Source organism: Trachypithecus francoisi, unplaced genomic scaffold, assembly GCF_009764315.1.
Source record: "Trachypithecus francoisi isolate TF-2019V2 unplaced genomic scaffold, Tfra_2.0 Lachesis_group17, whole genome shotgun sequence".
NCBI classification, from domain to species: domain Eukaryota; kingdom Metazoa; phylum Chordata; class Mammalia; order Primates; family Cercopithecidae; genus Trachypithecus; species Trachypithecus francoisi.
This window is the reverse complement of record NW_022681462.1, coordinates 81,539,834-81,551,650: the sequence shown is the minus strand read 5'-3', so window position 1 is coordinate 81,551,650 and position 11,817 is coordinate 81,539,834. Positions and strand designations below refer to the sequence as shown.

The following is an 11,817-nucleotide window of genomic DNA, read 5'->3' as shown; positions in this document are numbered from 1 at the left end:
ACCAGCACCCAGATTGGCAAGCAGGGGGCAGGAGAATTTCCTGCCCCCTCTTACTTTTTTTAGGTGTCTATTGGTTGATTTTACCATCAGTCGCCCCTATCCTCCTATCATCGCCGCTATTTGTTCATACCCTCAATTGGCCCTACGTGCAGTCGCTCTACGTAAGGGGCGTTCCAGAGTCAGCCACTGGGAGTCGCTGGATTCGGGTTTTAAAAAACGCGGGCGGTGAAGTGGGCGGAGCGAGCGATTTGAACGCGAGCGGCGCGGAGTGCGGCCAAGCAGCGGCTCCTGTGAGGCTCGCGGCCCAGCGCTCTCTGGGCTCCCCAGAAGCCAGCCTTTCGCCCCCGGACCCGGCCGCCCAAGCAGGAGCCGTGGGGCCGGGCGCCGGCACCCTCCGCGGCGTGCCATGGGCCCGCGCCGCCGGATTCGCAAGCCCGAGGCCCCGAGGAGGCGCAGCCCGAGCCCGACCCCCGGCCCCTCCCGGCGGCGCCCCTCCTTAGGTAACTGGCCGCGGCCGCATCTCGTAGAGGAGAAAACCGAGGCTCGCAGGCGGAGCCCGGATCTCCCGAGTCCCGATCCCGTGGCCTTCCCTGCTGGGGGACAACGCAGTTCCGCCGTCTGGCATCCGCTCCGGGCACGGGCGGTGGCAGCCCTGCGAGGGACTGGAGCAGGCGGTTCCGAAAGCGGGAAGGGACCGGCGCAGCCACTTGGCTCCTAACGCCGTCTTCTTGTTAGGACTAGCGGTTACCCAGCGCCCACCGCCAACCAGGCATTGCGTCCCACTGTTCGTGCGTTATCTCAGCTTCATATCGTGCCCATTTTACAGCTAATGAGAAAGCCAAGGCACACGCCAGGGAGCTTGAGCAGAGTCACACAACTTTTTCTGGCGGACACGGGATTTCCAATCCTCTGTGTTTGTGCATTTTTAAATTGCAAAAGTATTGACTGCTTTCGGTGACGATATCAAACAGGAGTCCTCTTAGGAGGTGTCTTTCAGGGTTTTTTCCCTTCCGGGAGAGGCTGTTAGGCCTCGAACCGAGGCCCTCTGCGCTGCTCACGCTGTTGCCTTCCAGAGCTTGTGTCTGGGGAAAGAGGGGCCAAAGTCTGTGTCTTCATTGGCTGTATGGTAGGCTGGTGGATGGGCGACCTAAGGGCAGGAGGAGGCAGATGCCTGTATGGTACACGGTGGCAACAGCTGCTTTACTTATCTCTTAACTCTTGCTACATAGCTATAAAGAAGATGGGAAGTGTATTGTAGAGTTTGTCTGTTTCATTGTTTTTTGTAGAGACTCGGTCTCCCTATGTTACCCAGGCTGGTCTCAAACTCCTGGTGATCCTCAAGTGATCTTCCTGCCTGGGCCTCCTAAAGTGCTGGGATTACAGGCATGAGCCACTGTGCCTATAGGCTTTTTGGTTTTTTGTGTTTTTTTGAGACCCATCGCCCAGGCTGGAGTGCAGTGATGCCATCAGGGCTCTCTGCAGCCTCAACTTCCCAGGCTCAGGTGATTCTCCCACCTCAGCCTCCCGAGCAGTTGGAACTACAGGCATATGCCACCTTGCCGGCTAATTTTTTGTATTTTTAGTAGAGATGGGGTTTTGCCATGTTGCCTAGGCTGGAGTAGGTTGTTTCTAGATGTTGCTGTTGCAGATGGGATTTTTTTTCTTTCCCAAAACACAAGCATTTAACCTTTGCATCCAGCCAACTTGCTGAATTCTCGTTCATCCTAGTCTCTTAGTTGCTTCAATTGAATTTTTACGTAGACTATTATGTCATCTGCACATAACTTTAGAATCTTCCATTTTCGTCTCTAAACATTTTATTTCTTATTGTATGGTATTAGTAAGGCCCTGAGACTCACTAAGAGTGGTGTTTTGGCCATCTTTGTCTTATTTGTAATTTTAACAGGAATATTAAGTATGATGTTTGCTGTTGCTTTCCAAGGTAGAAGCATCCTTCTACTCCGGATCAAATGGAAGGTTTATCTCAAATGGGCAGTCAACACTTCTTGGCAGTCCTACCACCTTTGTCTGGTATTCTTCCTTCAGTTTTAGAGACAGAGTCTCACTCTGTCGTCCAGGCTGTAGTGCAGTGGTGCTATCTTGGCTCATTGCAGCCTTGACTTCCTGGGCTCATGCAATCCTCTTGCTTCAGCCTCCCGAATAGCTAGGATGACACGTGCACCACCATGCTTGACTATTTTTAAAGCTTTTTTGTAGAGACAAATTGTTTTGTCTCTACAAAAAAAAGCCATTGTGCCTGCCCTTTGTGTGAAATTCTTGCTTTTCCATTCTCCCCATGACTATTTCATACCTTTTTCTCCTTCCTCGACTTCCTACAGCTCCATTCCCCCTACTCTTAGCCAATGATGGCCTTGACTAGGTGTCCCCCTTCCTATTAAAGCTCTTCCTCCTTCTACATGGGGTCTTGGTCATATCCTCCTTTCACCTACAAAGGAGCTTTCTACCTGTGCTTAGATAAATCCAGACACTTAACACAGGCATTGGCACATGTGCTCTGGTATTTATGATCTTTTTTTTTTTTTTTTTGAGGCGGAGTTTCCCTCTTGTTGCCCAGTCTAGAGAGCAACGGTGATCTCGGCTTACCACAACCTCCACCTCCTGGGTTCAAGCGATTCTCCTGCCTCAGCCTTCCAAGTAGCTGGGATTACAGGTGCCCGCCACCCTGCCCAGCTAATTTTTGTATTTTTAGTAGAGATGGATTTCTCCATGTTGGTCAGGCTGGTCTCGAACTCCTGACCTCAGGTGATTCACCCACCTCGGCCTTCCAAAGTGCTGGATTATAGGCATGAGCCACCGCAGCCAGCCCTATGTCTGTTTATTAAAGACTGCCTCTAGTGACTGGATTGCCAACTGGTGGTGGGGAGGGAGGGAGGTGTCAGTAGCTTCTCTCCTGAGTATGAGTCCTCCCTCTTTTAAATGTCACCAGTCTCCTGGACACTGCCCTGTTTCATTGGCTTATGTTCCCTAGCCTCACCCAAGGATGATCTTCTCTGCTGGCTGCCTGGCATAGGCCATCTCTGGATTGTCTCACCTTCCCCACTTGCTCTTGCAGCTCTTCTAACACTTTGTGATTAGTTTATTGTATTAAATGCCTTCTGTTGAACTTGGTGTAGAGTCTCTTTGCTTGGCTGGATCTTGAATAACATTTCTGAAACGATTTTATCCTTCAAAATGTTATTTTTGTATTTTGTTTGTTTGTTCAACTTATCGGAGGTTCACTCATCTTGGTCCTTGGTTGTGATTATGGAGCAACTGTGCTGTTTTTTCTTTAACTTTCATTTTCACTAACTTATTATCTAATATTTCTTTTGTTCTATCTTGTTGTGGTTTACTTTAATAACTCTCTAATACTTAATTTGAATGCTTAGCTCAGATATCTTTTAATGTTCTTGTTTTCTAATTGGTACACTTTAAGGCTATGCATTTTCCTCTAGTACTATTTTGGCTGTATCTGACAGGTTTTGGGGTATGGGCTTTTTATTGTTATTCATTTCTAAATAGTCTAATTTCAATTAAGTTTCCTCTTCAACACAGGGTTAGTTAGAAGAAACTGGTTTTTATATTCATGGGTTTTTAATTTCCAATTAGAGAATTTGACTTTTTTGATTTCTACTTTTGGGAATGTTTTTAAGATTATTTTCTTTTTTGTTCTTGTTGGAACCAGGATTTGAGCCAAAGACTCTGACTCCACAGCCCAGGTGCCTGACACTGGCACTGAGTTAGGCCACTCCTTACGCAGGTCTCAGCTTGGCCACTAATGAGGGCTGACCAACTGTCTTCACCTCGCTGGGCCTCAGGATAATCAAGACAAGGGAATTGTACTAGTCCCTCAGATTCTTTCCAGCTGTAAAAAACAAATAAGAAATCTAAAAACAAAATAATTGAGCTTCCAATCTAGGTGAGAAAGATCTAAGACTTGTACAAAGTCCTGCAAAGCCCAGAGGAGGACTGTCACCCATCTGTTTGGAAGGGATCAGGATTCAGGAAAGGCTTCATGGAAGAGTTAGCATTTAAAATCAAATGCAGAGGATCATTCACTCATTCATTTAACAAATATTTATTTAGCACCTATTTGCCGTTTTCTAGTTGCTGAAGATAGCAGCAAAATAACAATATATCAGGTTGATGCAAAAGTATTTGTGGTTTTTGCCATAACTGCAATGACTTTTGCACCAACCTAATAAAAAGACAAAAATCCCTGTTCTGTGGAGTGTAGGCACATAGATATAGTTTAGTGATTTGACAGCCCACCTGACTCAGCCAAGCTGCGAGGCATCACCTATTTTCCACTGAACTTACCTTTCTTTTGCTCAGGCCCTTCCTCCCGTCAACATGGTCGGCGGAGACAAGCTTGGCTAAAGGAGATCCGAAAGCTTCAGAAGAGCACACACCTCTTGATAAGGAAGTACCCCTTCAGCCGCCTGGTGAGCCCTGGGAGCTTCCCACCAACCCCTATACCACCCTCCTTTTTAAAATTTTCCCAGGTATTAGGGACCCTACTGTGTCTTACCTAAATGACCAAGGGATCTCTTCTGTAACCTGGTAGGGGAATCTTTTCGGAAAACATGAGCCCTCCAAAAGCACCTTGTACTTCTTTGTGGAATTGATTTCTAACCCCTACTACCTTTTCAAAACTGTAGTTTTTGACTATATAAATAGGAACTCTCTCATTTGTCCACCCTTGGATCCCTTTTCCTATCCTGGGAGATTGCTTCCCATCACCCAGTTACTGGTGATTTCCCCATCACCAGTAAGAGATCTGCCAGTTCCTAAGCTCCCAGGAGTCAACACCGCTCCTAATTGGGTCCTAAGATTAAGGGCCAGGAAAAAATAATGGAAAGGAGGATTCACTGGAACTCATGGAGAGCATCATTGTCCCTTGAATCTCTCTTCTGTTACTCCCTACTCCTCCTCCCCATCCCCACTCCTTCACAGGCAAGAGAAATATGTGTTACATTCACTCGTGGTGTGGACTTCAATTGGCAAGCCCAGGCCCTATTGGCCCTACAAGAGGTAAGAAGGTGCCAAGGCACAATTGGGTGAGGGCTGAGGGGGAGAAAGAGGCAGCCCAGAATTCTCCAAGGCTGACTGGAGTGTCACATGCTGAATCTGACCTCCTGGAAAAGAACAACAAGGTAACCCCTGAGGGTTTGGAGACTGGATTATGTGTGGTGATAGCAGAATTCCCTGACAAAGTTCGGTCTCATTTTGTGAACAGTTTCCTACAGTCCTTTGTGCCCTGAGATTAAGTTTAGCCGGTCTGCAAGAAAAAGCAGCCCATGCCCCTTCATCTGTGTCTATCTGTTTTTCTCTTTCTGTCTCCAGGCAGCAGAAGCATTTCTAGTTCATCTCTTTGAAGATGCCTATCTCCTCACCTTACATGCCGGCCGAGTTACTCTCTTCCCAAAGGATGTGCAACTGGCCCGGAGGATCCGGGGCATTGAGGCGGGACTCGGCTGAGCTCCTGCGCCCAGTGTTTCTGTCAGTCTTTCCTGCTCAGCCAAGGGGTAAGCGCACCCACTTTTTCATGACTGGGGCTGGAATTTCTCAAGGAATTTCCTTTCTCCATCCTTAGTCCCTTGCCACCTCACCTTCCCTTTCTTCTCTAGTAAAGGTTTGATCTAGTTTTGACTACCTGGGACTATGTGGCTTGTGCCCTTTTGTACAATGTTAGATAAAAGATATCCTTCTATTAAATAATGACCAGATGACCCCAGTTTCTTTTGGTTGTTATTGTTGTTGTTTTATTTTTATGAAACAGGGTCTCACTCTGTCACCGGTGGTGCCATCGTGGCTCGCTGCAACTCCTGCCTTGGCCTCCCAAAGTGTTGACATTATAAGAATCAGATGACCTCATTTTGATTAAGAGAAAACTTTCTCTTTTTTGATTAAGAGGAAGTTTTCTTACTTTTGAAAATGGCTTGTTAGTAAGTGTGCTTCCTTAATTTCAGGGATGATACCAGGGACTCTCCGGAGCCATGACTAGATCCAGTGGACTCTGCGATGCTGTCTGGACTTTGCTGTCTCTGAACAGTATGTGCATGTTGCTTTAAACTTTTTTTTTTTTTTTTTTGAGTAGGAGAAGACTGCGTGACTTTCCTCTGTAACAGAGGTAATATATGAGACAATCAACACCATTCCAAAGGCCTGAAAATAATTTTCAGATAAAGAGACTCCAAGGTTGACTTTAGTTTGTGAGTTACTCATGTGACTATTTGAGGATTTTGAAAACATCAGATTTGCTGTGGTATGGGAAAAAGGATATGTACTTATTATTTTAGATCTTTCTGTAGTATTTACATTTTTTACTATATGTACATTTGTACTTCCATTTTACACCTAAGGGAAAAAATAAGAGGAGAGCACTTTGAGCAGTTGCCTGGAAGGTTGGGCATTTCCAGCATATAGTCCTCTACCCTTCAGAGTAGTCTCACCATTAGTGGCAGCATCAAGTAACTGAGTGGACTGTGCTTGTCAATACATGTGTAGCTTTTCAGAAACTTAATTGGGGATGAATAGAAAATCTGTAAGCTTTAATGTGCTGGTTCCTTCTAGTAAATTCCTGTTAAAATCAATTCAGAAATTCTAACTTGTAGAATTTAACATTTTACTCTTGTAAATCATAGAAGATGTATCTTATCAGTTCAGGATTTTAAAGTACTGTTTCAATGCCTTTACAGGTATTTCCGTAGTTTCTTTGTAGAGAGATAATAAAAATCAAAATAATTATTTAATGAAAATGGACTTACTGTTATAGCATAGAGATTATACCATACTTTTTGTACGTTAACAATAAGTTCTTTGTTTGCAAAACAGCCACAATTTAAACAAGATAATTAAGGGAGATGGTTTTGCTTCTGATGGAGTAGAGTATGACCAGATGAAAACCTTGCCCTTCTGTTGTAACTGAAGGCAATTTAAAAGATTTCCAGAGACATGTGAAGTGTCGCCCAAAGATATGAGATCTGTATGTGGTGAAAATGATAAGTGAGGGCAGACTACTAATAATGATGTGTCAGTCAACTGAGTTCAGAGACAGATTAAAGAGATGCACAAAGTTCTATTGTTTAATACTTTTTTTTTTTTTCCTGAGACGGAGTCTCTCTCTATCGCCCAGGCTGGAGTGCAATAGCACAATCTCAGCTCACTGTAACCTCTGCCTCTTGGGTTCAAACGATTCTCCTGTCTCAGCCTCCCTAGTAGCTGGTATTACAGGCATCCACCATCATGCCTGGCTAATTTTTGTATTTTTGTAGAGACAGGGTTTCACCATGTTGGCCAGGCTGGTCTTGAACTCCTGACCTCAAGTGATCCACCCACCTCAGCCTCCCAAAGTGCTGGGATTACAGGCATGAGCCACCACACCCAGCCTGTTTAATAAATTTTAAGCCTTTGGAAAACCCTCTTCCTGTTTGACATCAGCTTATTTTTATGCAGGCATTCGAATAAAGCTTATCTAGCCACAAATATATTTAATGTTCTTGTCAGTGTCGTTAGTTAAAAGAGTATAATCTTCCTCTAGTTTTCGTTAAATTGACACTTCTCAGCTCTCTTGAAATTGTACTAACCAGTAAATATATTGCTGCAATACTTGTACATCATGTTCAAATGCCAGGCAGGATGCGGGCTCTCAGCAACACATAGTATTTATATGATAACATGAGAATAAGTGGTTTACATCATGATATTGTTACATAATATTGTTACAGTTTACTATGAATTTTGAGCACTTATGATGTTGTTGGGTTTTTTGTTTTCTGTTTTTCCCAGATGGAGTCTTGCTCTGTCGCCCAGGCTGGCGTGTGGTGGCATGATCTTGGCTCATTCAACCTCCGCCTCCTGGGTTCAAGCAATTCTCCTGCCTCAGCCTCCCGAGTAGCTGGGATTATAGGCCCACGCCACCACACCCAGCTAATTTTTGTATTTTTAGTAGAGGTTGGGTTTTACCATGTTGGCCAGGCTGGTCTTGAACTCCTGACCTCGTGATACACCCACCTCAGCCTCCCAAAGTGCTGGGATTACAGGCGTGAGCCACCATGCCTGGCCAGGTTTTTGTTTTATGTATTTTTTTATTTCTTTTTTTAATTTTTAATTTGATTTTATTTTTTGTAGGGGCAAGGCTTTGCCACGTTGCCTAAGCCGGTTTTGAACTCCTGAGCTCAAGCAATCTGCCTGACTCAGTCTCCCAGAGTGCTGGGATTACAGGTGTGAGCCACCACTCCTGGCCATATTTATTTTTGAGAGAAAGGGGGATCTCGCTCTGTCACCCAGTCTGGAATGCAGTGGAACAATCATAGCTCATTGCAGCCTCAAACTCCTGGGCTCAAGCAATCCTCCCACCTCGGCCTCCGAAGTATTTTGAACTATAGGTACTTGCCGCCACGCCCTTGTTTTATTTTTTTATTTTGTTTTTCCCTACTTTCAGGGTGATTTCATCAACATTCTTTTCTAACCTTTCAATTAAATTTTTTATTTCTGATTTCATGTTTTTAATATCCAATTAACTCCTTATTTTGGGAATGTAACTTTTTTGTAGTATTCCAATCAGTCAGCATTCACTTAAAAAAAAAAAAAAAACAGAAATAACTCCAGATATTTCAAGCAAAAAGGGATTTGGTGGAAGGGGTTGGCTATAGTAATGTCAGGAAGGCTGAATGAGCCAAAGAGAAGAGGATGCTGCCCATAGATCAGGAAGCTCCCAGTGCCTACCCCCACTGCTGCTCTGCTGGAAGCACAGCCCTGCCATCATTGCATTGAACTGTACCACTGCCACTGAACAAAGTCAGGATCCCCCTCTGTGACCATTGTATCATGCCCGGCTGACTCTGCAATATCATTTTGATGTGTCTTCAGTATGGATTTCTTTTTTTTTTTTTTTGAGTCAGAGACGCACTCTGTCACCCAGGTTGGAGTGTAGTGGCGCGATCTCCAACTTTCTCAGTTTTCTTTGATGGGAGAGTGGTCCAAACGACCTTTTCTGCCATTACTGGAAGTTGAAGTTTGATGTGTCTCTTGATTTTCTCATACTCATCATTACTTTAGTATGTACTTATTGCCATTAAAATAAAACAAAAATAACTTAAATTTATTCAACATCAAACATAACACATGCTGTCATATATAACAATCAAGACTCTCAATTGCAAGTTTGGGAACCCCAACTCAAACTGACTTAAAAGGAGAAGGTTCATGTAACTGAAAAGCCCAAAGACATTTCTGGTTTCACTATGGTCAAATTGAAGAGCTGTAACAAAGTCATGAGATTTGGTCTCTCTCTTCATCCTTTTCTGCTTCTGTTGGTATCACTTTCAGGCAGGCCTTCAGAACCTGTGAATTTGGCATGTCATGTGGCAAAGGGGAATTAAGAATGCTAATCAGCTGACATTAAAATAGGGAGATTTTAGAAGAAAAAAAGGACAAAGCAAAAAATGGGGAGAGTACCTTGAAATTTTGGGAGGGCCCAATGTAATCACAAGTGCCATTAAAAATGGATGAGGGAGAGAGGCGTGTTAAAGATAGGAGTGGGGGAATGGTCAGGCACATGCAACCTTGCTGGCATTGAAGATGGAGGGAGAGATCACAGACTGACGAGTCTAGGTGGCCTCTAGCAGTGAAGAGGCAAGGAAGCGGATTTTCTTCTAGAACCTCCAGAAATTAAAACAGGCCTGCCCATACCTTGATTTTTAGCCCAGTGAAACTTGTGTCAGACTGCTCAACTACAGAACTGTAAGAATAAATTTGTGTTTTATCTAAGCCACTAAGTTGTTGCTAATTTGTTACAGCAGCAATAGGAAACTAATACAAGTGGTTTCCCAAGGAAATTTGAGGCTTCTTAACAGGTAAGAGAGAATGTAGACAGGGCAGACAAAAATAACAGATGTCTACTATACCACATATGGTGTTATGGTAGACATTGGTTTTCATCCACAGTTCCGGGCTTATAACTCCCATAGCCCTTGTTAGTTCTTTTGTTGTAATATTGGGTGTGTGTTAGGCCTCAGGAAACAGAATCTCTCCTTTTCCTGCCTTCTTTTCACCTGCCCCAAGGCAGGACTCTGATCTTTTTCATGCTTTAAGATTGTGGGTCTTAAGATCCTCCCCAGAGAGGTTCTCCCTATATCCTGGGGGAAGGAATGCTGAGGTCCTGAAGCTTCCACAAAAACCCATGAGGACGGTTCAGGGAGCTTCCTGATACCTGGACACGGGGAGGTTCCTGGAGGGTGGCGCCCTCCACCCCCTCACCCACGGAGGGCTTGGAAGCTCTGTGTCCATTCCCCCATACCTCGCCCCACATGTCTCTTTATCTGTTTCCTTTTTTGTTGTTGTTTTTCGTGCATTTTTTTTATTTTTAATTTTTCATTTATTTTTTTGATACGGAGTCTTACTCTGTCGCCCAGGCTGGAGTGCAGTGGCACGATCTTGGCTCACTGCAACCTCCACCTCCCAGGTTCAGACGATTCTCCTACCTCAGCCTCCCAAGTAGCTGGGATTACAGGTAAGGGCCACCACACCTGGCTGCTAATAAACTGGTAAATGTGTTTCCATGAGTTTTGTGAGCCACTCCACCAAATTAATTAAACTCAAAGAGGGAGTCACAGGAACCCCAACTTGAAGCCAGTCAGTTCCAGAGGCCCAGACTTGTGACTGGTGTTTGGGGGATGGGCAGTCTTGGGGACGGAACCCTCAACCTGTGGGATCTGACACCGTCTCTGGATAGACAGTGTCAGAATGAATTAAAGGACACCCAGCTGGTGTCCACTGCCTTGGTGTGTGGGGAAACCACCCCCAACATTTGGTCATAGAAATCTTCTGCATCGATGATTGTTGTGCTGTGAGAATGAGGAAAAGCATGGTTAGAGTTCTCCCTACACACCATGTGAAGCACTGTGTCACAATTACACATTTTTAAAAGCCAAATGGCACCTACATTTTTTTTTTTTTTTGCCATTACTTTCAGTGGCAACAACCACAATTACTTTTGCACCAACCTAATAATATACTTTGAGCAGCATTAGAGTTTTATTTTATTTTATATACTTTGGATTTATTTTAGTGCTGTTTACAGGGACTGAAAAGCTCCATTCTTTTTAAATGATTTTCTAATTAAAGTATAACATACACACCAAAAATCCAAATGTATACAGATTACAATTTTATAGCTCAATTAGTTTTCACAAACTAAAATTAATGCATCCCAGAAGCCTGCCCCGTTCTAGTCAATACTTACTTTGCCGAGGATAATTGTTATCCTAACGGTTTCTTTCTTTTTTTTTTTTTTTTGATGGAGTTTTGCTCTTGTCGCCTAGGCTGGGTGGGGTGCGTGGCCCAGGCTAGGGTGCAGTGGCACGATCTCAGCTTATTGCAACCTCTGCCTCCTGGGTTCAAGTGATTCTCCTGCTTCAGCCTCCTGAGTAGCTGGGATTACAGGCACCCACCACCATGTCTGGCTAATTTTTGTATTTTTAGTAGAGACAGGATTTCACCATGTTGGCCAGGCTGGTCTCAAACTCCTGACCTCAGGCAGTCTACCTGCCTGGCCTCCCAAAGTGCTGGGATTGCAGGTGTGAGCCACCACGCCCGGCCTGTCTTGACTTTTAATACCATAGATTTGTTTTGATTGTTGTAGTAAGTGGAATAATAGAACATATATTCTTTTGTGTTTTTCAGTCAACATGTTTGCGAAATTTATATTTTCTCATGTATTTATAGGTGTTAATTCTTACTGCTGCATAGGGTTTCGTTGTGTGAATATGCCTAAATTTTTTTTCTTTTTTTTAGTGAAAGCAAGTTTATTAA

The 11,817-nt window shown here is 44.1% G+C and overlaps 1 protein-coding gene across 2 annotated transcripts; it reads left to right on the top strand.

Annotated features, from left to right (window-relative positions):
• Positions 1 to 203: 203 nt before the first annotated feature.
• On the top strand, positions 204 to 6,765 carry CENPA (centromere protein A). Of its 2 annotated transcripts, XM_033176306.1 has the most exons (5): positions 204 to 500; positions 4,336 to 4,445; positions 4,957 to 5,034; positions 5,347 to 5,528; positions 5,973 to 6,765. In XM_033176306.1, the coding sequence occupies exons 1-4, from the start codon at positions 407 to 409 to the stop codon at positions 5,479 to 5,481; spliced, it is 417 nt and encodes a 138-aa protein (XP_033032197.1). In that variant the 5' UTR covers positions 204 to 406; the 3' UTR covers positions 5,482 to 5,528; positions 5,973 to 6,765. The 2 variants fall into 2 exon arrangements, with proteins under 2 accessions (XP_033032197.1, XP_033032198.1); XM_033176307.1 differs by lacking the exon at positions 4,957 to 5,034 and having other exon boundaries at positions 231 to 500.
• The last annotated feature ends 5,052 nt before the right edge of the window (positions 6,766 to 11,817 follow it).

Coding starts and splice junctions, on each gene's coding strand:
- CENPA (XM_033176306.1), top strand. CDS start 407: ATGGGCCCGCGCCGCCGGATTCGCAAGCCCGAGGCCCCGAGGAGGCGC. Junction 4,446..4,956: donor AGTACCCCTTCAGCCGCCTG/GTGAGCCCTGGG, acceptor ACTCCTTCACAG/GCAAGAGAAATATGTGTTAC. Junction 5,035..5,346: donor CCCTATTGGCCCTACAAGAG/GTAAGAAGGTGC, acceptor TTCTGTCTCCAG/GCAGCAGAAGCATTTCTAGT.